At 35.0% G+C, this 27,504-nt stretch overlaps 2 protein-coding genes across 4 annotated transcripts in view; both read left to right on the plus strand.

Moving 5' to 3' along the window:
• Positions 1-27,504, plus strand: part of kctd15a (potassium channel tetramerization domain containing 15a) — a 572,168-nt gene that overhangs the window by 365,895 nt on the left and 178,769 nt on the right. The window lies entirely within an intron of this gene.
• Positions 1-27,504, plus strand: part of magi2b (membrane associated guanylate kinase, WW and PDZ domain containing 2b) — an 85,762-nt gene that overhangs the window by 27,166 nt on the left and 31,092 nt on the right. For 2 of the 3 annotated variants that reach the window (XM_084094712.1, XM_084094714.1), the window contains exons 3-8: positions 13,027-13,146; positions 16,881-17,096; positions 18,301-18,520; positions 21,111-21,190; positions 27,178-27,235; positions 27,379-27,500. In XM_084094712.1, the coding sequence (XP_083950838.1) occupies positions 13,027-13,146; positions 16,881-17,096; positions 18,301-18,520; positions 21,111-21,190; positions 27,178-27,235; positions 27,379-27,500 (816 nt within the window). The remainder of the gene's footprint in view (positions 1-13,026; positions 13,147-16,880; positions 17,097-18,300; positions 18,521-21,110; positions 21,191-27,177; positions 27,236-27,378; positions 27,501-27,504) is intronic. The other variant, XM_084094713.1, reaches the window with a different exon arrangement.

Consider the following 27,504-nt stretch of genomic DNA (forward strand, 5'->3'; position numbering starts at 1 on the left):
CTCCTTTAATCAGCGATGGGAGGAAAATGGACATTGCAAGTTCAAGCTGCATTTTGAACTTTTTAAAAACTGTAGTTTGTGAACTGAAGATGATAATTGGATCACTGTTGCACCTCAAGGCACAGCTTCATGTGCTTGCACACACAGGTAATTGCGCAGACAACTGCACACACACCAGACCACTGAGTGGAACAGTGAGGTGTGCTCTATCCAACCGTGAGCCTCAGATTTGTCCATGCCTCTTCAAAGCTTCATAACATGAACAAGCAGGACATCTGAGTCATCCATTCCTGAATCATTGCATCAATTTTTAGATGAGTGTGGCGAAAGAATAACAGCCGATCAATATTTTCATCTGGGACTTGAATGGTGGATTGTGGATCTGCTCTCAGACCTTCACACAAGCATTTGTTTGAGGTTCTTCTTCGCTTAATAAACCAAAGCACACAAAACAAGCGCACTCTTTAGGGTACACGGCTCCAGATCATTAATTTGATTTCTCGAAAACAGTGTTTTGATGCGATAATTAGTCTGAATTGCAGATTGTGGAAATGTTCACAGGAAAAAGGAAGTGTTTGGATAGCTTTTTAAACAAGTAAAGAAGACTGGTGTGAGTTTGTTTTTGAGGCTAGACTATAGACAATGTATACATTAAACATTACATAAACTATAAACATTTAACGACTATAAACGTCTAATTGAGGATGTCATTGATTCATTAGATTTGTTCAAATGGCTGATTCGTTCAGGAATGAAGTAAATGGCTCTCTTTATGAATGGGCCATTGAATCATTGGTTCGCTTGATTCGTTCAAAATGTGAATTTATTCAGAAATGAAACACTGTTGAGTGTTGCTTGAAGGTGCACAACAGTTCTTCTGTAGCTTTATAAGCAAAATTTTCATTGACAAAATTGTGTCTACACAATATTAACTAACAGACATCTACACAATATTCACTTTTTATTTATCGAACTGTTGTATAAAATCAATTTCACATTTGCACTCGTGGTATTCATTGTTCATTCATTAAATGTGTGTGTGTATATATATATATATATATATATATATATATATATATATATATATATATATATATATATATATGATTCAGGATAATTGGGACATTTTTCCCCAGTTATCTCAATAGCAAAATACAATATACCTGAATCATGAATCCTATATTTAATTCAACCCAATGCAGTTTTTCTTGAAGTGCCACAGCATCAGATTATGCATAGACATCATCCCAATTATGGGAAAGATCTTGTGTTGGTGTGTCATATTGATTATTCTGTTCATGCCTGAGTTTAACGTGTTGTACTAAAAAATGGATGACAGAGCATAGGCAGTTTTCTGCCTCTGCCGCTGGTTTCCTCAGATCGGCTTTTATGTGCTCATGGGCTCCAGCTGTTTGATTGACAGTCTGGTTTGCACTGCTAATCCTGGAAGAGTGATTGTAGCAATCGGAGTGTCATTACTGCCTGATGTCTTTTGATGTTTGAGCTGACCAATCAAATAATCAATCATTATTCTTTGCCGTACACATTGCAAAATGAAGATTGAAGACATCTGCGCTGAACTAGAAAAAATAAAAATGTTGTACACAGACAGTACACAGTATTTTGCAGTAATGGCTTTTATGCAATATGCAATAGTGAATTCAAGCGAATAAATCACCAATTGTTCGATAAATGATGTCAGACTGAATCTTTACTGATTTAAGCAGTTTATAACTACATGTTTGGGTTTATGTAGGACTAGGAGTGCCATTTAAAATAAAATGTACTGTAGGAATCAAACAATTTAATAATTCCAATAAAAATCTAAATAAATACTCACATTCTCACAAATTAAGACTGTTTAACTGTTTATTTTGTTATAATTAACCGCAAATTTAAATATGAATAATTTTTTTTTTAATTTGATATAATTCAAAGAGAAATGTAAATAAATATACATCTCTTACAAATTAATAGACATTTAAAACTGTTTAATTTAATTTAAAATGTACTTAATTTTAACAATAAAATAATAAATAAACATTTTTAAATTTACAAATAAATAAAACATGAAATATGTCTATTTATTTGTCAATTTTCTGTTATTTTATTATGTTTAAAGACATTTTAAAACACAGATTAAACCGTTTTAAATGTTTGTGAATTTTAATTAAAAATCATTTTAAATTAATTAACAAATAAAACATGAATTAAATACTTTAAAATGTGTCTAATGTGTAGTTAAATAAATAAATAGTTAAAAAATAGTTAATAAAAAGTGTTAATTAAAAAATAATATTGAAAAAATAATTTTTAAAATGCCAAGTAAATAAAGCATGAAATATTTTTTTTTTACTTTGTCAATTTTAATAAAAAATGAATAATTTATTATTTTATTATGATATTTAGCTATATTTTAAAACAAACTTGTTTAAATGTCTATTGAAACATGTTTTTTAATTAAATTAAATATTTCCTCAATATGTAGTTAAATACACATTTATGTAATTAAGTTTTTTATTGTTATATTAACTAGATTTTAAAATGTGATTTAATGAACAAAATTCAAACAAAAATGTTAGTAAATAAATCCTTTTTTTGCAAATGAATAAAATTGTTATATTTATCCATATTTCAATAATTTTTCATTTTTTTTTAAATGTCTATTAATAAATAATTTTAAAACAAACAAATAAAACATGAATTAAATAGTTTGAAATACCTATGTAGTTATGACTTTTTTATTGTTATATCTAACTACATTTTAAAACGATACTTTTTTAAATGTCTATTAATTTGTCCATTTATGTATTTACCTTTTTATGTTTGAATTAATTTATTCTTTTGTTTAATGTTGAAGTGGCACTTCTAGTCATCTTCTCCATGTATTCTGTTCTATGTAGAATAATTATCATTTGGATGCCAATGTGATTCCTCTCATCATGTAAATTAAATTTCATGATGACCACTCAGGTTTGTAATAGTTCTTAATGGCGACTCTAGATAAATGCTTTATGGGTATTTTGTAGTCAATACTCAATGTAGAAATCTGGAAATCACTTTATTTTCTGTATAGACTCAGTTACATGGCTTTGTGTCGTAAGCCTGCTGTTGTAGTTCTGCTAGTGCTTCGTTTAAACATGTTTAACTGAAACCCTCCCACTGCACTTCTGGAGTTTGTTGGATTTTCTTAGCAACAACAACAAAAAAGCCCTGTTTGCCCACTTTCAAGTTTGCAGAGATTCCAGCTTCCGGCAAAAGTCGATTGCATAACATCCGTGCTGTTTACAGATGAGATGACTCACCGTTGAGACACTGAGAGCATTTTGAGCTGTCGTCACAGGAGCCGCTTTATACATATGTGGGAAATCAAGGTAATAAAGCATCGCGTTACGGTGCGACATCCTAAACATTGAAAGAATGATATCTGAGTCCATGCAAGTGCTCTTCGATGCAAACTCGAGCGAGGCCGTCAGGACCGCGCTGGCTTGTGTCTCTGTTGGGTGACAGAATGAAACTCTTAAATGTCCTTTCAATCCACCAGGGACTCTCTCTCTCGGACGTCACCCTGATGTATGAGTCTCCTCATCCTTCATGGCAGGCAGGCAGTGCACTCAGTTAGTGATGGGACTCTGCGATACAGCCAATAGACACTGGTGCTGGATCTGGTCAGCCGAGGCATAAATCAAAATGAAGGCATTGAGGTTTGGGATTATTTACGCCTTTTCGAACGTATATGAGATGGAGACTATAAATTCTTGTGTTGCACGAGAGGTGAATAAAAGGTGAAATAGAATGGGTTTGAAAAAAATCTGAGTTTTTTTGTGTGTGTACTAGTTTGTGATGTCAGTTTTGAAACAATATGCCAGAGAGAGAGAGAGAATTTTGAAATAATGCTTCCGGAGTTCGAAACAGCTTGCCAAAGCGAACTTTCGGCTGTCAAACACCTTCGCACTACCATTGGTCTGTGGCGATGATGTAATAGGTAGGTGTACTCTGAGGCTCCGCCTTCCTTGGCGTGTAAATCTTCTCCGGTTCATTTCTTCTGTTCAGTCTGTTGAGGTCAGACGTCCACGAGTAAATACATGAATGCACCGGAGAGTCGCTTTATAGTAGAAACTGAAGCTGTAATTTTAATTGAAAAGACACTGTTTTTTTCCATATTTAATCCTGTAAAGCTGCTGCTTTAAAGCAATCTGTTGTATAAAGTGCTGTATTAATAAACGTGATGTGACTTTGCTGGAGCTTGTGCAAACATATCCACTTAGCAAATGTTTTCTTAACTGCTGTTTTCTCATCGCTGTCATTGTTGTTGTTTATTTAGTTATTGAGAGGAAAGCACACAGCACATATTTCCATATTCATCTAAACGTCGCTCTCAGCAGTGTGGGTGGCGTCGGGTGTTCGCTAACAGTAAACCGCTGGTCATGAATTTCAAACTTCTTTTTACACTAAGCGATGAATGAAAACTAACTTTGCCAGGAGTATATCAGGGTGTTTAATTAAGTCTTAATCTTAATCTTAATCTTACTGTGATTCCCCCCCCCCTCCCCCCACTGGAGACCAAGACAGAAATACTGATTAAGAACATGATTTTTTTTGCAGTGCAGCATTATCATGAAATGCTTTAAAGTATGACAGTGTTAGTCACAGTTAGTAGCTCGCTGCCTCATCTGACCCTCCGTTTCAAAGCCCTAGGTTGAGCTGTTTCTCTGACGCAAATATATTCCTAGAGCGTTCTCTGTTTCCTGCCCCCCTTCAAGCGCTTCTCTCACAGGTCAGCACATGAGACATGAGAAGATCAGTTATACAAGACGGTGCTGATGGACGTGAAAGCTAATAAAAAGGGCATTTAACTCTGGTTTGTGAGGTCAACAATTTTGGGTTGAGGAAATGTATTGATTTTCTGATTAATTATTTTCGCTTGATCCAATCGAATCTTAAAATCCCAGGATATTTTTTTTTAAATATGCCTTTTTTCACTGGATGCATTATATGCCATTAAATACCAGTTACTACAGTGATTGTTCCTACAATTAATATATATATATATATATATATATATATATATATATATATATATACCATAAAAAAGTTGCAGTCTTAAATTTAACTTGGATGTTTAAGTCATTTCAACTTAAATTGCATTAAACTGACTTTAAAAAATGAGTTGAATCAATGTAAAATATATTATAATTTTATAATGATTATAATGTTTTTGTGGCTTCTTCATTGGGAGTTTTTTCAGTCAAATATATGTTTCCTCCTTCAAGTGAAGGATCACCTTATTTGCCCTGGTTTCTGAAGACATTTAATGGCGTTCAATCCATTACGGTTCACCTACGATGTGATGAATCATTGATTTAATCACTGAGAAGGAGCACGGCAATGTATAGCCATGATTGAAGGGCCGTTTCCTGCATCATGTTCAAAAACGCAATGCCTCATGTTTTCTGGCCGTATCGTATCCCCTGGGTCGTCCGATATAGGCTCGTTCACTTCAGGGCACCCGTATCTCACATATCCCTTCACCTCTACTCACCCTGAGAGCTGTTTACCTCCATTGAAACATTAGCGATTCAGCGCACAGAGCAGCACTGGGCTTCAAGGTTGGACTGACCGCAGATTAGAGGGAACACGATCCCCCCGTCACGAGTGTCAGTGAGGCTGCAGGCCATTACAGGCAAATTTCAGCCCTTCAGCCCCGGCACTCATCAGCCCCTCAAACGCATTCACAGATGGGATATAAGGGCAGGGCCTCGGTGTCAGCCTTCATCCAACTTCAACCCCCAAGAGTCATTTGTGATGACTGAAAAATATATTTGAACACTTGAGTCTTTCATTAGTTTGCCATCTTACCTTTTACACCTTGAACTTGAGAACTTTTCAAATCTCTCTGCTGTTTGGTGTGGCAGTACTTTTGACATTTGCTCTGTTGTTCATTCAGATTAGCTACTGAAACATTTATTTGCAAGGAAGTGACATTTTAGCCCCGCCCTCCCAAACTCACGGCATTGGTTGAGTCAGTCTTGTATATAGATGTATATTATGAGTTATGACAAAAGTCTTTTATGAAAAGTAAAAAAGTATATTAAAAAATAATTTTATTGCATTTTAGTGGCTGCAGTTTAACATGTTTGTATATTTACAAAGTGAATATTTTAATCACACATTTTGTCATTAAAAATGTAATTATTAGTTTTCACCTTTCAGAGTTCAGTTCCAAAATATTCAGGATTTTCTTTTTATATAATTTTGTTTAACATAACATCTTTATTATTCAACAGGTGATGATAGTAAAATAATTAGTAATAATTAAATCTCTGAGTATTTATATAAAATAAACAATTAGTTAAAATTAAAAAAAAATTGTTATAAACAATAATAATTGTTATAATATAATAGTAATACCTAGTACTAATTAAGTATTCATATTGAATGATTTGTTAAAACTATATAATTAATCACACACACAATGTATGTATGTATATATATATATATATATTATATATACACAATGTATATATAATATGCGTATTATAATACTAAATTAATATAAATAATTATTATATCATCACACAGTAGTATATTATTTTAATTAATTATTTATATTATTATATTAGTCTGTTTATTATATTAGTAGTATAATAGTTATAATTAATGAAGTATTTATATTACATAAATGACTGAAATATATATGTAATAAAGTAATAGTTACAAATAATATTTCAATGATATTATATTATAATTTTTCGTAATATTTATATATATATATATATATATATATATGTAATGTAATGTAATGTAATGTAATATAATATAATATAATATAATATAATATAATATAATATAATATAATATAATATAATATAATATAATATAATATAATATAATATAATATAATATAATATAATATAATATAATATAATATATACACACTTTGATTTCAGTTCCTCAGGCAAAAATCAATGTTTTCTTTTTACATAATAAAAGCGGTTGCCACAGAACACTCATTTACTCTGAATAATTAACTAGCGTGTGCACTTTCATGGCTTATAGTTGTTGTGCAAATTTTCTCTTAATGGCAAATAGATGTTTGGGGAAAGTGTTTGGTTTCGATTTATTGTTGCTGCATCAAAAATCATTGTTGTGAATATGGTTTCTGCATGCTGCTGTTTATATGATTCTTGTCTCAGGCTTGTCTGAGTATGTCTGGAGCATCAGTTGTTGTCAGGGCTTTGTTTAGCAGGTGGGAATGTCATTCGCAACCCAAGTGATCCAAAGAGATGCCGCTGACGACTTGAAAGCGGAGAATTCCTGAGGAGATGAGTCGAGACAGCAAGAAGCTGAGAATGAGGTGCCGTGGTTGAGGACTGTGGAGTAAAGCCATAGCAGCGCTCTGAGAGGAAGAGGTGCCTTTTGAATGCTTGCACTTGATTGGCTTTGACAGTGTATTCGAACAGGACGGCAGTGCCTCAGTAAGTGTGAAACGCTCGCACCTGAAAGATTGTTTCACATAGAGATGCTTTCATGGGAAGATGATATAAAGAGGTAATCAAGCAGACAAATGAAAACAGGTAAGGCTGGACACAATTTTCTCTCATCATTTCTTACAATCACATCAACCATAATCGCATGAGAGCGAGTGAAGAGAGAGAGAGAGAGCGAGTGAAGAGAGAGAGAGAGAGAGAGAGAGAGAGAGGCACTAAGCCAGTTTCTATGCCCTGTTATAATCAGATTTACCCCATGGATGGATTTAATCAGGGCTCTTCAGGTAGTCATCTGAACAGATGTATTAGCTGGGACAGATCAGCAACACCAAACGAAATAAGCGAAAAATATTTATAGTTTTCAAACAGGTTCTTTATCACTAATCAACTAGATTTAAATGTGTGTGTGTGTATATATTACTGTAAAAATGTATATGATCAATGTTTTAACTCATCAAAAATGTATGTTATGACAACATATATTTCTACATTGCTTTAACTCATCAAAACAAGTTATAAGCAATTTTCAACTGTTTTTGTTATACAAGATTCAACTAATTTTTCAATTTAAAGTAATTTAAGTTGAAATGACTTAAACATCCAAGTTGATTGTACTTAATATATACCAATATACCAATTATTTATATATTTACCAATATATATATATATATATATATATATATATATATATATATATTTTGACTACTATGAACATATGTATACTGTATATAAATATTCACATCAAATATGCACATGCCCAGTGTTTACACTTTTTAGGGAATAAAACCTAGTTGTATTAGCATATATTCATAATGTCTGCATAATGTTTTCTAAATGTTGTAAATTGATTTTTAGATCACAAGATTTGTGCTCCAAAAGAAAGAAACCCCGCCCCCAAAAATGTTTAATTCTGAGGCGAGAACTGTACATTAATTATATCTGATTAATAAGCTAATGATGCACATGAAAATCAGCAATGCTTCTGTTTAATTTCCTCAGTGTCATGTTCAGGCCTTTGTCAGCAGACAGACGCAAGTATCTGCGTTGAGCACACACACTTGAATTGACTCGGTCAGCGATTATATTCCCTGGACATAAAAAAGCGCAGATCATATCTCCATGGAGGCCTCTACGTTTTTGAGATTATTCACATATTTGTAATATCACAGATAAATAGCTACAAATGGAACTGGTTAATTTAGTTACGGTGGTAAATCGATGTTAGGCTTATTCTAAACTTTTATTTGTTGTCAAAAGTTTTGATCCATGAAACAGGAATTAGCTGTTAGCATTTAATGCTAAAAACAAGAGAAACCAAGTCTGAGCTTAAATAAGTCCATCCATCCATCCATCCATCCATCCATCCATCCATCCATCCATCCATCCATCCATCCATCCATCCATCCATCCATCCATCCATCCATCCATCCATCCATCCATCCATCCATCCATCCATCCATCCATCCATCCATCCATCCATCCATCCATCCATCCTTGTGGTTCCCTGCCATTGTAAATGGTTGCCAGGGTGTTGCTATTTGGTTAGTAAGGTGTTTTTAGTTATTACCGTACTACAGTATGTGGTTGCTAGATGGTTGTTTATGATTATTAATTGTATTTTAATAATATTAAAATGGCACAATATGTGACATTTAAAAAAAGGCCTCTTGGTTTGTACAGATTACGCACAAAATATCTTCAGCATTAGGCCGTCATCTCAGGGGAGCCACTGAATTTGTAAAAGGATTCACAGGTACTATATTTAGGCTTATTGCTGGTGAAATGATGTTCAGGTGAATATCCTTGAATATTTAAATGTTCTAGACCACAGTGTGCCATTCCTGTCTGCATATTACATAAGCTGTGTGTGATGTACTCTCTCTCTCACTTAAAAAATATATTAGTTTTGTCTTACTTTCATAATTCAGTGGTACCTTGGCCTCTCCAAGCAGCACATATGGGCTGTCATTTTAGCCCCAAAATCAAAATGGACTTTTCTTGTTTAAAGAGTTCACGCTAGCCGGGAAATACACTCCAGTAGCCTTTGATTTCCAGATACAAGGTAATGCATATCTGTCTTCTGAATCTAAAATGAGCTTTCTTTTCTTCATGGTGGAAATGTGTTAAGTGTGCCTGAAGAATCTGACAGATATAGGCAAATGCTTTTATCAGCACTGGCTTGAAAGCTTTCCATGTTATATAAGCAAATACATAGAAGCTAAAAATCTCTTGGGACTCATTTTAAAAATCTGCTTCAATCGGTGACATGACCCAGCGGGTACAGCGGGTGCTGCTTGTGTGGTCGATCGGAGTTCAAATCTGGCTCATGTAATTGCCTGATCCTGAATAGAAAATCAATATAAACCAGCATATTAGCCTTCGTGACTCGTTCGCACTCGGTCGTCATTTCCATCAAAAAGAAGATTGATGACCTTAACTTGCTTTCGATTTTATTTTGATGAGGCATATGAAGACATGGGTCAACAGAAAGTTGTCTCCCGCTACTCGCCCCTTCCAACCCTATCAATCAATCTGCATTAGTAGGGGTGGGCGATATGACCAAATTCTTATTTCAAAATGTGTCCAGAAACCTCCTTTAGCACTTTAGCTTTTTTGTTGTTAAAAAGTGCTTTATTTAGTTTAGTTATGATTATGAAATTAAAATTAAAATGAAGTCTGGGCATGTATAAAATTTGTTCCTGACAGTTTGATTCATTGTGGTGGAGTCAGTTTAGCAATTGTATGGCAATAATAGCCCGAATGATTTCTGATTGGACCATTGTTGTTATATATGAATGATAATGCTTTATCTCAGCAGATGTTTAGCTTCTGTTTGACTGGCTGAGTCTCTGCAGTCCTGTTATTAGCTGATAGTGTCTGGCTAACAGTTTTCTTATATTGGATGAGTTTTAGCTGGCTTTTGAATCCAAACCTTGGTGGGACGATTGAGTGACTTTGCTGTTCTATAAACCTTAGGCGTCATATTGAATGTAACACGGATGAAAACAAGGTTGCGTCCCAAATCAGAGGCTGCACCCTTTGAGGGCTGCATTCAAAGGCCGAACGCATCATTTCGAACGTGGCCTACAAATGCATTCGAATAGAACGAGTGGATCCTTCACAGCCTAGCCAATCCCAAGATTCATTGCGTGCTGGTGAAGGCGTTTTTGTATAGTTTATTCTCTGTATTATGTACAGAAATGGGCCAAGGTGAACTTTAGACAGGTTGTGAACCCTGTATTGTTTTCAGACGGTTGAATATAAATTGGTTTGACCTTCGCGGACTTTGAATACGTGGCCTTTGAACTCTGCGCCATTGGAAGAATGCAGCCTCTGAATTGGGTTGTTAAACAACAGTAGGATCCATTGAACACACTGTACCTCTATCCCTCTCAGCCTCGTTTTCATTCCTGTCAGGGTCCCGATTAAGCTCTATGGTAATTTAAAGATAACTGTTGTCATCTGTTTATCTGCTAATTTGGCAAAGAACTGTTGTGACAGGCATCGCATTGGGTTTATGATGGATTTAATGGCACTATGTTGATAAAATGTTACTTTAAATATGGATCATTTAATTCTGCTCATTAAAGAAGTACTAACCCACAGATGGAATTGTCAGGTAAGATGACAGATAACAAGAATAATGAATAATGAATACAGCCAACAACATTCTGAGCTGAAATGATATATAAAGGTTGACATAAAGCTGATGATTCTCTCAGCAGCATCTCGTATTAATTTCATGTCTCTTTGGTTACAAGCTGACTGTTATTATTGATTTTGATTATTAGGCTGATCTGATGACCCATCCATTACATCTGTGCTCGTGTTTTGAAGTAAAATCAAATCTTGATCGCTCACTTGATCAATCTTAAATTGTCCTTTGAATTGCCTGAATTAATAAGAATGCTACCCTAATCTTGAATGCACTGTCATTTTTCACAGAAACATGAAATGGCTTTTCTGAATGAGTCAGCTAATGGCTCACGTGTTGTTAGTGTTTTCCCCTTGGCATTGAGTAATAAATGTCTGTTTTAACTGATCATTGGTCATTGCTTTGGCATGATGGGAAGGTCATTAAAGGCAACATGTAAAAGTAAACAGCAGGGATACACTGTTTCTCTCATGGTGAAGTTCACAAGCCAAAAGCTTGATTTATTTATTTTTTCCCCTTCAGAGTGAGATTTTTGGGAAATCAGAGACGATTTGGTTTAGAGCTCAAGGGACTGGATTATGATATCGTTGCTAAGTATGTGTCTTGCAAATCCCCAGTTCCTGATTTCTTAAGAATGTTTGATTACCCTCAGAAGACTCAGCCTCAGTTAATGCATTAATTATGTGGCGAATTTACATAAACAGTCAATATGGAACTTGAAAACGACACTTGATTTTTCAGAGTTACTTTATTGCTTAATTTGTTTGACCTGACTGTTTGTCATTAATAGTTCTGCTTATTGTATAACTGCATTATTAATGGTGATCCTTTCAAAAAAGTACCAGAAATCTAGGATCTAGGATCTATATATTTGTGGTCAGTAAGATTTTTGAAAAATGTTTTTAAATGAAGTTTTATATGCTCACCAAGCTGCATTTATTTGATAAAAAAATATATTAATTAAAATATATACACACACACACACACACACACATACACACACACACATATATATATATTTATATATTTATTGATTCTTTATAGAAATCATTCTAATATGCTGATTTGCTGCTCAAGAAACATTTCTTATCAATGTTGAAACAGTTGTGCTGCTTAATATTTTTCTGGAAACTTTGTTTTTTCTGGATTTTCTGGTTTCTTTGAAGAACCAAAAGTTTAAAAAAAACAGTGTTTATTCACAAATATTTTGTCATATAAACATATTTATTGTCACTTTTGATCAATTTAATGCTTCCATGAATAAAACTTTATTTTTGTCAAAAGAATCTTATTGACTTGCTGAATATAAAAGATACACTAAGAATTCACAGTTTTCCTGCAATATAAAAATAAGAAATATTGTGAATTTTAGTTATTTTTATGCAAATTGTATTTGTCTATTAACTTTCTTTAAACTTCAGAAGATTATAACAAGTCTGAATCATTTCTGTGACTAAGCTCAAACTGTCCATTTCTGTGAATCCTTCCAAATTGTTCACTGAGATTTCTGTTGCAGTTTTTGTATGTTAAAATATTTTAGTAAAAATATGCAGATAAATATTACTGTTTAGTACTTTTGTATCTTTGAATAATTATATATCATAATTGTCAAACATTCTTCAATTTAAACTTCATTTTTATTGTATTTTACATCTTGCATTAAAAATATGCAAATAGCATATTATATTCCTTAAGTACAATGCATATTTCCAGCGCTTTTGCAGGGATCCTGCTTTTTTGTACTGTCCTATTTAAATAAACCAATAATTAAAATAAAATGCATTTAAAATCTACTTGGTTGAATACCATGCTATAGGATTATGTTTGTCTTCTACCAGCATTCTGACAGATGTGATAAAGTGTGTGTTGTTTTGTCCGCAGGCACGACGAGACAGCCCAAAGAGGGGGAGGTCCCAGGTGTGGACTACAATTTTGTGAGCGTTGAGCGGTTTATGGAATTAGAGAAAAGTGGGGCCTTGTTAGAAAGTGGAACGTACGAAGGTAAGTGAAATTCACTGTTAAACCTCCCACATCTCCATAAATCATTACCTCTTGAAATAAAAAAAGCCATAAGAGCCTGGAATATGAATTTTCTTCAATTTGCTTGATTTTACCGCAAAAAAAGTCTTTGACATTGAGCAAAGGTAATCAGAACTAGTGCAGTTTGGTCTCTTGAGGACCGACTGAGGTGTGTGGACTACTTTTAGACGCAGGTTTATTTTCCCTTTATGAGGAGAGGAGATCCTTCCCATGATTCTGTGAGGCACAGCATCATAACAGCACTTTGAGAATAACTTTATATACACTCTAAAACTGCAGAGAAATGCAAATTTGAGATTTCATTTTATAGCGTCGACATCGACAAATAACATTTCTTCACGATCTTTGACTTCTGAAAAAATGGACCAAAATTTTTCCAATCAAATGCTCTCTAGAATGAGAAAATACCATCTTCCTCTGACTAGCAATAGCTATTATCAAATCATGGTTCATGTCAACACAATAAAATGACTGTGTTTGTCATTTAACAGGATATAGAAATTAAATAGAAGTCAGAGCAATTGTGGGCATATTGATTTTATAGGATTCAGATGGTCTTGTTTGAGGTGATTTCGGGTCATAAAACTGAGGTTAAACCACTGAGGTCACATGGATTATTTTAATGATGTCTTTACTACCTTTCTGGGACTTGAAAGTGGTAGTTGCTTAGACTGTCAATGTAGGGACAGAAAGCCCTCAGATTTAATTAAAAAGATCTTCATTTGTGTTCCGAAGATCAATGAAAGTATTACGGGTTTGGAACGACATGAGGGTGATTAATTAATGACAGAATTTTCATTTTTGGGTGAACTAACCCTTTAAGTTAACTCACTCCCAGTCAGTGATTCCCGGTCACAGGCTGTAATGTAAATGAATCTATGAACTTCACCTCTTCTGTTTCTGTCCCTGAAGCCTTGCAAATGAATTCATAAAGCCTGTGCCGTACCTGCACAGGAGCTCAGTTTTTAATCATTAAACAGATTTCCCTGGATACACATGATTTCTTTTCAATCTTGAATGAAATTATTGAGTCGCCAGTGCACAAGGGTGCCGTAATGGCAAACATCACAGAAAAAAATAACTCCAGCAAAGTTCATGAAAAAGCATGATTGAAAAGTTCACCTTTTTGCATGCCAAGTAGCTGTGGAAGCATTTAAAGGCAGGGTAGGTAGGAATGGTCTAAAAAACTTCTTTTTCAAATTTGTTTAAACTTTATGTACATATCAATACATAATTAAAATGTAAGTACTCTGAAAAAGAAAGTATAAAAATCGAGTGTCTGTAGACCTCTCAGGACTGTTTTAAAGACAGTTCATTATTTCCATTCACTCCACCCCCTCCCTTCTGGGCTCCTTCCAAAGCCACGCCCCCAAAACACATGAACGCGCGACTCCAACCGCTGAGCTGAAGACGCATTATTTACCTGAGACAAGCAGAGAGGAAGGAGCACAGTGCATGTAGTGACATCATGTCAGAATCACATGTAATAAAAAAATCTAACGCTAATTGCTTATGAATATAAACAAATAAGATGTATTTTAGTACTCACTATCAAGCTAGCATATTGATATTGGTAAATTTAAAATATATATTTTTTGATTCGCTAACGAGCTAGTTATATAAGCTAAAAACAGGTTGCATTGATACACTTTTTTACATTACCATCAGTTATATTGTGATGAAGATGAATTTCGTGTAAGATTCATAACATATATGGTGTTCTGCATGTAGGGGTGGGAGATATTGACAAAAATGAATATCTCGATATTTTTTTCCAATATCTAGATATAGATATTCAGGCGATATTTTTGCCATCCTTCAAAGAAATGTGAGCAAACTGGCAAAGAAGGTCCAGTTGGTCTTTTGACTTGCTGCATTTGACCTATATTATTCTAGGCTATAGAAAAAACAATAAAGGAGCTAACTAAACAGAATCTGTGGCACCCCCTACTTTTTCCACTTACAAAAAAAAAAAAAAAAAAAAAAAACTTAACTAGGCACTTCTTGCAACAGTGATTATTAAATCAAACAACAATATTGTTGATGATCAATTCAAAGTAAAAAAAAATTAACATTTTCAAAACGGTATAAATCCATTCATTTTTCCCCCAAAACGCTATAAATCCATCTTTTTTTTTTTTTTTTCTAAATTTATGGTTTGTCTTTTTAAAAAAGTTTTTGTCTTTTATTTTTCGTGTTTGCATTTATGAGGAAAAAACAATATTACTTGACAGTTCTCCATTATGGACGCGAGCGCTCTGAAAGCTGCACTGAGACTTTCAAACTTTAACAGAGACCTCAAAACAGAAAGCACAAAGCCTTTCTTTAAAACGAATTTCGTTTTGTATTAATTGTATCTTAATTTTAATATTTTTTTTTTTCATTAATTCATTAATATTTTCATTCCTGCATTAAATACATAAAGTAAATATAGGCTATCAATCACAACATAAGGTGCTTGAACTGGAGATTATATCATCGTGAACCGAACCGTAGCCTCGCCTCACAGGCCTAAAAAATGTGGAATATATTTACAGAAATCTGGTTCTAAACAAAACCATCCAAAACAAAATAAAACTATGTAGCCTAAATGTGCATTTCTCCGGTGCATGCGTTCACTAGCCTACTGCGAAGATCGCGAGTCAAATATCGTCAACTTCATCTTTGCAGCCGACACAGAAATTAATAAACAATTAAAATGTCTTATTGCAATATTTTACACATTCATAATCATTACTTTTGCTGGTTCTTTGAGGCAGCTTTTTAGGTTTATGGCGTTTTGGAAAAGAGCTCTTCACGTACAAACACCGTTTCACCAAGGCACAGCAGCCCTTCAGCACATAAGAACAAAAAGAGAAAAAGCACGGACTTACTAATTACGAAACTTTGATGTGGTTGAACAGCTGAAACAGTCACAAATTCCTCTGCAACTCAAACCTTCTCAGTACGAGTTATGAAGAAAGAGAACAGCATTACAGTTTTCAGCGCGTCCTCCTTTGATTGCTGTGTTGTGACTGGAAAAGTGCATGCAGGAGCACATGCGCAAAATGTAGGTTTGTAAAATGTCCTTTTGTAAAATAAAAATAATTTTAGGGCGAAGCAGAGGAGGTCGTGCAAGAGGCCGTGGCGTGCAACTAGGGTCCGAGGAAGTAGAGGCTGAGGACGGGGTGGTCGCTGGAAAGCTACGCCGATATTGACACGCGTTTTATTTCTTTGTTTATCCAAAGACTTTTTGTTCATTACCTTTTCTTGTACTGTCTTCTTTTTTTTGCCTTGTTTGCCTTCACTAACTGCATGCCGGTAATGTGAATTTTGATTGCTCTTTCTCTGCCATTGTTTTGCTATTCCTAGGTTCAGTGCCTCTCGAATTCCTCAAATCAAACGTGCGCGCGGCCGCGCGCAAGTGGGCAGATCCCGTGGCAAAAGGGTTGTTGCCATGGTTGCGAGAGAGTGACAGTCGCCTAAGCCAATCCTTTGATTCGTCCCGAATCGAAATAATGAGCTGTGTTTAATACAGATTAAACGGTCTAGAGTCACTTGATTTTTATACTCTTTTTTTCAGAGTACTTACATTTTAATTATGTATTGATATATATAGAAAGTTTTAACAAATTTGGATCTTTTTTTTTTTTTATAGTCCTACCTACCCTGCCTTTAAGTCCCAAAAATGTTTTTGTTGTTGTTGTCATTTCTAGATAACTTCTATGGCACGCCAAAGCCTCCTGCCGAACCCACGCAGATGCTGTTTAATGTGACGGACCAACTCTTGCCCGGTGCCCGACCCAGTGCAGAGGGAAAAAGGAAGAGAAACAAGTCCGTCAGCAACATGGAGAAGGACAGCATTGAGCCACCAGAAGAGGAGGAGGAAGAGAGCCCCGTCGTCAATGGCAACGGCATCGTCATCACACCAGGTTACAAACTACCACTGTTACCCAGATAGTTTCGAATGAGTCAATTATGAATGCGAGCTTCATAGTTGTGCGACTCATTTCTAATGAAAAACAATTTCAAGTCTGGAGCATTATTTAAACTCTTCTGTTGTTCGTAACTCAAAGATGAGGTTTCAAAATATACCGAGCAAACGAGGCTTTTAATTATTGGGCTGGTGCCATTTTTCTGTAGTTGTTGTTTTCATTAGAACATTTTAATATATGGAAAATGCCATATACATACATGTCATGTCATCAAACTGTACGTTTATCTGCTTCAAGAACAGCGCCGTTATTACCTCGCTAGTGAGAAATGTCATGTAGCTTTTCATTTGCTAAACTATTTTACTGATAAAATCATCAGAGCAGCGCTGACAACAAATAATTTGTCGTTTTTATCCTATTGTTTGCTATATTTATTTGCTTGGTCATTGTCGTTGTGGGTTTTGGTTCTTTTGTTGTCGTAGTCTGTAAGGACCTTTGAAATAACTGAAATCATTTGGCGAAGTGATATGAAACTGTAATTCGGTCAAGACCTGCCTGGAACTACTTTAGCCGTGCGTTTCCCTGAAAATAATTACACACCTTGGAACGTTCGTCAACCAATCAGATTCATTGAAGAACGCACTACAGTTAAAATTATAATCATGCTTAATATGTTAGTTAGCACAACAAAAGATTATTAGAACAACAATTTTACATGCGCTGTTTAACTTTTAATTTGACATTATTACAAAGTGCACTTTTAAGAAACACAATCATGAAAGTGCAAATGGCCTTTTATTTTTATTAATATGTTATCTGCAAGGTTTTTTTATATATACTTTTAAGGTTTGAAGTACACAACAAGCGCACATTCAATACAATCAAGCACACTTCTTTTTCACAAAGGTTTGATTAATCTATATGGGGAGCCGGATTTGGATAAAAAAAAATTGTCGCATTGAGACTCATTCGGATAGTTCACTATTAAAACATCTGTCTTCATTTTATAAATTTAATAAATGTGTTCGTGCTGTCAAAAAAATGTAATATATGTTAATACGAGTTGACTTTGACAGTTCTAATCATTACTTTGATTTATGTAACAGTATCTCTTTGTACCATCCTTTTCTAAAAATCTACAGTCAAATAAGTCTCAGTCGGAAGGTCAGGCTGACACTGATTCCTTTTGTTTACCTCAAAGAATCCAGCGAACACGAGGACAAGAGCACCGACGCTTCTGGAGACGTGCCCGTCCAGCCATGCCCTCCTGAGACCCCCACCCTCACCGCCACAGATGCCCAGGAGGAAGAAGTAGACGCTCCCAAGTCTCCACAAGACTCCCAGGAGAATGACGACCTGGGCCCTTTGCCAGACAACTGGGAGATGGCCTACACTGAAAAAGGAGAAGTTTACTTCATAGAGTGAGTGAAGTGCACTTCAAAGCACACTTCATAATGAAAGAGGCGTGAGCATATGGAGCGCTACCTGTTGCACGGTCCTCTTTTACAGATTGTTACGGATGTCTGAATTATTTATGTGTGCCGTATTGAGCTCACTCAGTGTAATGCAGTTCAGTTGACTGCATTTTGGAAATGATTTGTAGGACTTTATACACTTAAATCAGCGGCGCCTACACTTTGCGTACCGTGAGCGCTCCGACAGACCTGACCCAGCAAGCAATAGCTGTCATTTCACCGTCTAGGTTAACTATAGACCCGATGTAGTCCGGCTATGAATAACCCACTTCTAGCCAAAATAACCTTGAATTTGGTTACTTGTCATTTTTGCCAAAATAACTTGCGGGATGTATGATATTCCAGTCAACAGTGATTACAAGGTGTTTGGTTTCATTTCTTTGACATGTTCTATGCTTGGGTTCAGCCCTATGTTCCCACAGCCCTATGTTCCCACGGCCCTATGTTCCCACATTTCTAAGAATTCTTTTTTTTACGATTTGTCTAAAACCCCAGTTACAGGTAGGTTTAGGGGTGGGGTCAGGGGTAGGCCATTTGTGGGAACATTGTCTAAACCCCAGTTATGGATAGGTTTAGGGGTGGGGTCAGGGGTAGGCCATTTGTGGGAACATAGGGCTGTGGGAACATAGGCATGATCCCCTATGCGTAGCCTGTGCGTCTATTCTAGGGCTATGGTTAGACGTCTTCAAATTTTGCCTTGCTTTAGCCTAGCCGTCAGGGCTGTGTTTGGACGGCTATTTAGACGTCTTTTAACGCAATATCGCTTACTGGGGAGAAACACTTTCCCTGCGGATGTTTCAGCAGTTATTATGTGTCCCATATTTCTGTCGACTGAACCAGCGATGCCAATCATTCGTGAATTAATAATAAGATAGGCTACTTAAGAACACTGAGAACAAACAGCGCTGGAAGAAGTGGATATTTTCATTCAAACAATTGGGGGAAAAAGGCTACCTTTGAGAGGTAACTTAAGCCAGTGATGTGTCATGTCAATAAGCGGACTTCACATCTAAAGTCACATCAAAACATGTTTCCAATATTGTCATTTTCTGTTCGTTCGGCACTTTGCAACAACACAACCTTGTTTCTGCAGCGACTTTCAGTATGTTTCCTATAACAGCTTCTGACTTTTACGTTTTACTTGGCATCAGAAAGTCACATAAACCATGCGCAATCCGATCAGAGCAGTCTTAAGACTTACTGATATAAAATTATAATTAAACTTTATTTAGAGTATTTCTTTATTGCAAAATGAACATTTCTTAATATTAAACCTAAAATGTGTTTTAATATCATTATTAATTAGGATTGTATGATCTCTGTATAATACCAGTCTTTAAATGCAAGATATTTAAAGTGTACCTTAAGTATACTTGCAATAGTTCAACTTTAGCACAATAAAGTATACTTAAGTATATATTTAGTTGGACTGGAGCAATATTTCTGCATGATTAAAGTGCATTAAGTACAAGATTAGTGGTTCCAATTAAGCAGACTTTAGGTATACCAGTTTAGTATACCAAAAGTACAATTTTTAGGGTATTTATATTAAGTACATAATTATGTAAATGTACAGTATTTGTAGTATCCTTAAATAAATGTATTTCAAATACATTTTAGTATATATATTTTTCACTAGGGTGAATATAGACATAGAAAAGCTAGTTACATGAATGCTAAACATACTAGAAAATGAACACTTCTCTCAGAGTTGAATTTTTAAATATTAATTATATATGAGCATATATTTAATATTTAGGGAATTTAGGGTTGTTTTTGCAACAAAAAAGAAAAGAAGAAAAAAGCTTATCCTCAAATGAAATCCAGCAGCCTTTTGAATGAATTTAATTTAAGTACTTAGATTTTTAATATATAATACATTTTTATGTTAATTCTATAATTCTATAAATATTAATTATTTTTAATATATTTAAAAAAAAAAAGTATTATTATTTTAACTAAACACATTTAAAATGATGAGTGCTACATGGAAGGTTTTTTATTTATATAAACCATTATTTTATATTACAATAATTAGTCATAAAAAGCAGTATTTTTTTTTAAAGAACAAGTCTTTATAGATATAAAATGCTGCACATGGACTTCCATGAAATTTTTAGTGATGATGCCAACCAATCATTGAATCTTAAGTTACCATCTTCAGTTACAACTTCAGTTACCATCATGAATCATCATGATGATGAATGGATCACCATAAAACTGAATCTGCCAGAGTAACAGAGGGAAGAACGGTCTTAAGAGTGAGAGAAAGATGTTCCCCTCCCTCCATCTGTCCTTAATGAGAAACGAGGGACTTATTAAAACTATTGATTGTCATTGTTTTAACTGGAAAACCCCCATCCACTGCTACTGAGGCCTTCTGGGATATCTAGTCTAGAATGTTTTACATTTCAAAGTGAGGCTTGTACCAACATTTGGCTGACATAACACACATAAAAATGCTTCCGATTCGGATAATGGTAACTAAACTCTATCATATGTACTATTAATTGTTACAAAATGATTTTCTTTTCAGTCACAATACCAAAACGACGTCATGGCTCGACCCTCGGCTAGCGAAGAAAGCCAAGCCCCCGGAGGAATGTGAGGAAGATGGTGAGTGCACTGGTGTTTTAACATGTGTGTGAGTATGTTTCTCCTTTTTACGCTTGGAGAAATTTGATGTCGTGACCTCCACTTGTACCCCCCCTCCCCCGGAGACATGCGCGTGTGAGAGTGTAACACGAATTTCCATTTTGTGCGTTTGTTCACGATGTCAGGACATGCTCTGGTTTCATGAAACATCCAGAAAGACAAACTCTGCTAGCTCATGATGTTTACTCACTGTGTTTATGAATGGATGGATAAAAAGAAAGTTCATTCACCATTGATGCATCAGTTTATCTCTTTTAATCTTTCTTTTTTTTTTTCGTTAAACCAACCATTTTGTTCATTCTGTAAAGCCACCCATCTTTATAGCCATTCATTTGTTTATCCATTAGTCCATTAAGCATCTATCCTCCATTCATTTATTCATGCATTCGATTGCTTGCTGAATCAGTTGTTCGTTTGTCCATCCATCCATCCATCCATCCATCCATCCGTCCATCCATCCATCCATCCATCCATCCATCCAACCAACCAACCAACCTTTTGTTAGTTTATTCATCCATTAAGCCAGTTATCCTCTATTCATTTATTAATTTGCTTGTTGATTAATTTGTGCGTTTGTTCATCCATCCATCCATCCATCCATCCATCCATCAATCCATCCATCCATCCATCCATCCAAATATCCATCCATCTATCCAACCGTTTGTTAGTTCATTCATCCATTAAGCCTTTTATCCTCTATTAATTTATTAATTTGCTTGTTGATTAGTTTGTGCGTTTGTTCATCCATCCATCCATCCATCCATCCATCCATCCATCCATCCATCCATCCATCCAAATATCCATCCATCTATCCAACCGTTTGTTAGTTCATTCATCCATTAAGCCTTTTATCCTCTATTAATTTATTCATTTGCTTGTTGATTAATTTGTGCGTTTGTTCATCCATCCATCCATCCATCCATCCATCCATCAATCCATCCATCCATCCATCCATCCAAATATCCATCCATCTATCCAACCGTTTGTTAGTTCATTCATCCATTAAGCCTTTTATCCTCTATTAATTTATTAATTTGCTTGTTGATTAATTTGCGCGTTTGTTCATCCATCCACCCATCCATCCATCCATCCATCCATCCATCCATCCATCCATCCATCCATCCATCTATTCATCCATCCAAAATATCCATCCATCTATCCAACCGTTTTTTAGTTCATTCATCCATTAAGCCTTTTATCCTCTATTAATTTATTAATTTGCTTGTTGATTAGTTTGTGCGTTTGTTCATCCATCCATCCATCCATCTTTTCAACCAACCAACCACCCAACTAACCTTTTGTCAGTTTATTCATCCATTAAGCCAATTATCCTCTATTCATTTATTAATTTGCTTGTTGATTAATTTGTGCGTTTGTTCATCCATCCATCCATCAAACCATCCATCCTTTCTCCATTTGTTTGTTCATTCATTCATCCACTAAGCCATCTATCCTCTATTCATTCCTTCGTTTGCTCAGTGATTGATTGATTTGTTTGTTTGTCCATCCATCCATCCATCCATGCATCCTCAATTTATTCATTTCAACAATTCATGCTCATTTAATAATTTGTTTGGTTATTCATTTGTTTGATTGTTTTTTTCATCCATCCATCCTCTTTGTTTTTGTTCGTTCATTCACCCATCCTTAAATTATCTATCCCCCATTGATTTGTTCGTTCATTCATTCATTCATTTGTTTGATAAGAAAGGGATTGATCCTTTTTTCATTAATCTGTAAAGCCATTCATCCTCCTTTCCATTCATTTTATTAATTTATTTGTTGTTCATTCATTCATTCGATCATTCATTTATTTGTTTGTTCATTCATTTGTTCATCAGTTCGTTTGTTTGTTCATTCATTTGTTCATTCGTTCATTCATTTTTGTTCATTCATTCATCTGTTCATTATGAATGGTGATTTTATGTACCCAAATCTACCATCTTTGAAACCTTCTGTTGAAATAAAATGCAATTTAATGGGGCCAGAGAAATCAATATCTCTTTCCACAGGCCTTTTAATGCCTTTCTGTGACATGACTACTAATATACCTCTCCGTACAACATAGATCTATTTTTTGGGCAGGTCTGTGCAACAACGTAAGCTCATACACATAATCATGATTGATTTCCATTGTGTTCAATACTATCTGCTGCGTAAAAATCACTTTGTGTGTTGCAAATTTGATCCACATCTCACTTCAAAGTTCAGACATGTACATTATACAGAATTGAACTCAGATGTCTGTTAGATTATGATCCTCATGGGGCCGCACAGATTCATCATAAATTCCCATCAAAGGCTAGATAAAAGATGCGCTGTTTGTGTCAAACTAATTTTGCCTTCAAAATCAATGTTAGTCACAAACTTAAACATCTTTGTGTAATTTCAGAGGCGTGTCTGCTTAATTTAGCAACAATGGAATCATTTTTCCATTGTTCTAACGCTCCAAAATTGTACCCTGCTGTCTGCTTGCTAGTTAATGAGCCCTGCTGGTTGGTTTTGATAGCACAAATTTCACAGGACATTTAAAGACGCATCCGCTCATATTTACACTTGTGCATTCAATGCACTCAAATATACATAAGCCACTCAGTGAATGAAAGAGCCTGAAAAAGAGACTTCTCCCATAGTTGCCATGGAAACTGCCAATGGAGGACCATTGATTTAAGGAGGCTTGAGAAAATATATTTAAGGTGGTCTGGGTTAGATCATTGTCTTATAACCATGGAGGGCCCATTATGGTCCTGCATAAAAAAACATACGGTTTTCTCCAAAAAAATATGTATGTTAATAAATTAATACATTTAACGTATGTATTAACGTTAAATACATTACCTACTTAATGCTCCCACAATACTGCGAGCCCTCATTATAAATTAAAATGTTTATAAATTTAACAAATATTATCTTCAGTAATGCTTGACAGATGTTAAATGTACCGCTTTTTTTATTTATTAGTTTTTTATAAGTTTGAATATATTACCTACTTAAACGTTTTGAATATTATTTGTTGTTTAGAATTCATTATTTATTAAAAACAGAAGCCTAAGAGCACGGCATCATCTCCCGTTGTCCATATACTTATAAATTATTTCAATGTTTACATTTTTTAATCTGCAATAATGTTTGCTCATGCGGGAACGTTGAGTAGTTAACATTTTGTAGATTGTTGTTATATTTTATATTATTTATTAAAAACACTGAAAATATGTTGTTTTGCACCTCTGTATAAGTTACATATAGGTGTTATAAAGAGAAGTGATAAACATGACCTATTATAAATTAGATTAAATATTTAACATAGTGAATAAAACTCTGCTTGGATACATTTTGATTCATTTGGCTCCAAACCAAGCTATAATCTTTAAAAGAAAGCTCCAGTAAATCCAGCCAAGGTTATGTCACAATTCTCACTTTTTTCTATTAAGAAAGTGTCGCCATCTGGTGTGTTACTCGTCTTTCTCTCTCAGTTAAAGCTGCGTATGTGACACATATAAGAGTCTCGTCCGCTGTTCTTAATGTAAACCGTGAATATGAGACTGGTTTCTGTTTGCGAGACAGAGGGTCAAGCTAGCATTAGCGGATGCGGTTTAGCCGGTTGATGTGTGTGTGTGTGTGTGTGTAGGATGGATTTGATTGCTCTAACCCTCCTAGGGAGGTGCGAGAACCTCGTCGGTCGTCACACCTGCTCCTCTCCCACCTCCTCCAACCCAGCGTTCTGTTCAGCTCAGCATCCATTCACTCAACTAATGACTATCTGAAAACAGCATGGCTTTATTAGGATTTTGTACATTTTTTTTGTTTATCAATTAAATCTTACTCGTGTGATGCCAAAGTGTACTGAGTGGTTGCCAGGGCATTGTTCAATGGTTTCTAGGCTGTTCTGAAAGGTTTCTTGTAGTTGCTTCCTCAAGCATTGTTTGCTGGTTGCTAGGGTGTAGGGAGTAGATGCTATTATGTGTTCAGAGTGGTTGCTAGGTAGTTGCTAAGTAGTTTCAAGGGTATTCTAAGTATTTGTAAGGGCATTTCAGGTCTCTATGAATGTTGCTAGAAGGTTACTAGGTGTTTAGAGTGGTTTCTAGGTAGTTTGTCGAACATTGTTTGGTGGTTGCTAGGGTGTTCTGGGTCGTTGCTAGGTGGATGCTTACTGGTGTTTATAATAGGCCTATAGTTTTTTTTATTTTATATATATATATATATATATATATATATATATATATATATATAGCTTTTTTTATCATCTGCCAGATCATAGATCAAATTTTTAGGAAAGTCATTACACACCTCCTATCAACAAACTACGTTTTGAGATATAATTCCTGTCCGAAGAACACATAATGTGGAAAACTGGGGGGCACGTCTGTAGAAATGGCATGTGTGAGGTTAATTACTGAAGAGATATGAGTTATGTTAGCCTGGTGTTTATGTACATGTGCTTTATTTGCATGTTTGTTGCACACTGTTTATTCACACATGCATGACTTCATCTGCATGTACGTATGTATGCGTGCGTGTTTCCGAAGAAAGAAACTGCAGCATGTCCCACCGGCGATGTTTTTGATAATTACTGTGTGAGTTTATGCATGTACCCCATTTTTTCTTGATGTTTCAATAATGTCAAATTTGGCTGAAAAACAGACAGGGAAAAGCATCCTGAACGCTGCATATGATGACAGCCCTTTGTTGTCATGGTGATCTCGCCAGCTCTTTAATTTGTTTTGTGTCTCTCGGGCGGATTGAATTGCATGAAAGTATGTTGGCTCTAACCTTCGGGCTGCCAGACCTCCCCTCACTTACTGCTGTGTGTCCTAATTAAGCTTTGTTTTACACACTGACTGCCAGCGTGAACGGCCGGCTGGATTGTTGAGGATACGCAATCGGAATTCTGGCGTGTGCAGGGAATGTGTGTTTTTAAAAGACGTCTAGACTGATTTGTGTCGTGTATTATCATACGCTGCAGGCATCCCTGGGGTTATTGATTTACTGGACTGAGATTCACTATAATGAAAACTGTGAGAAATGTTTTCATGACACGCATGCTTCGTGCCATGCATTAAATAGCTCATTTTAAGCTTTTTGCATCTGAAGGTTTTATACACTCAGGCTCAACTTTCAATGTTGTTGTAATTATTTATGAATATGACAGTGAATGGTAATACTGAACTTGAAGCCTGATTAAATAATGCAGCATCAAGTCAAGGCAAGGAAAACTCATTTATATAACTCATTTAATAAACAATGCTAATTCCACGTGCTTGGAATAATAAAAAATGTTCACAGGTTAAATTAAAAATTGACTAAAAGATTATCAGAATAAAAAATATAAATATTCAATAAAATTACATTTTTTTTTTTTGATGTAGCTTTTATTTTTTGTTTCATTTTATGTATTTTTGTCATTGTTTTTAGATTTTGTTTTATTTCTGTTTAGTTATTTCAGTGTTAATTTTAGTAATCGTAGAACTTAAACTTAAAATGTTAAGAATTTTATTTAATGTAATATTTGTTTTACTTTATTTCAGCTTTATTCCAATTACAAAAAAGTGAATTTTACCAGTTTTAGAACAATATATTTATACATATATTAATACCGGCAAATCGATTAATCTAGATTAATCGCATCTAACATAAATGTTTGTTAATATATAATATTATGTGTGTGTGTGTGTGTGTGTATATATATATATATATATATATATATATATATATATATATATATATATATATATATATATACACACACACACACAGATACTGTACACAGACACGCATATTTTTCGATGTGATTGATCGATTTATATATAAAATCCTCAAAAAACATAAACAGAACTGTGCAAGGAAACAGACAAAACAACCCAGACTACATTAAATACGGGTTAACATGCAACGGGGATAAACAACGTTTGCAACGAGGTGCCGACCATCTTATTTTTTTCTTTCTACAGAACTTCCATATGGCTGGGAGAAAATAGACGACCCTATTTATGGCAGTTACTATGTTGAGTAAGTTGATCAAACTTCTTTTATCAAGCACCAAGTATTTGCAGAATCCGACCCCGAATCATCCGCGTCATTCTCTTCAATAAGTTCGCCGGGGGAGGGAGGGTCCCAGCGTGATTTAAATATCTGCTCGTTCTGCCCCGCAGCCACATTAACAGAAGGACACAGTTTGAGAACCCAGTCCTAGAGGCCAAACGAAGGATCCAACAGCAACATCAAATGCAAAGTCAAGGTCTATCGGCGCTGCCATTGCCCACGATATATAGAGGTAC

Source organism: Abramis brama (assembly GCF_963993115.1).
Source record: "Abramis brama genome assembly, chromosome: 20".
Taxonomy (NCBI): Eukaryota; Metazoa; Chordata; class Actinopteri; order Cypriniformes; family Leuciscidae; genus Abramis; species Abramis brama.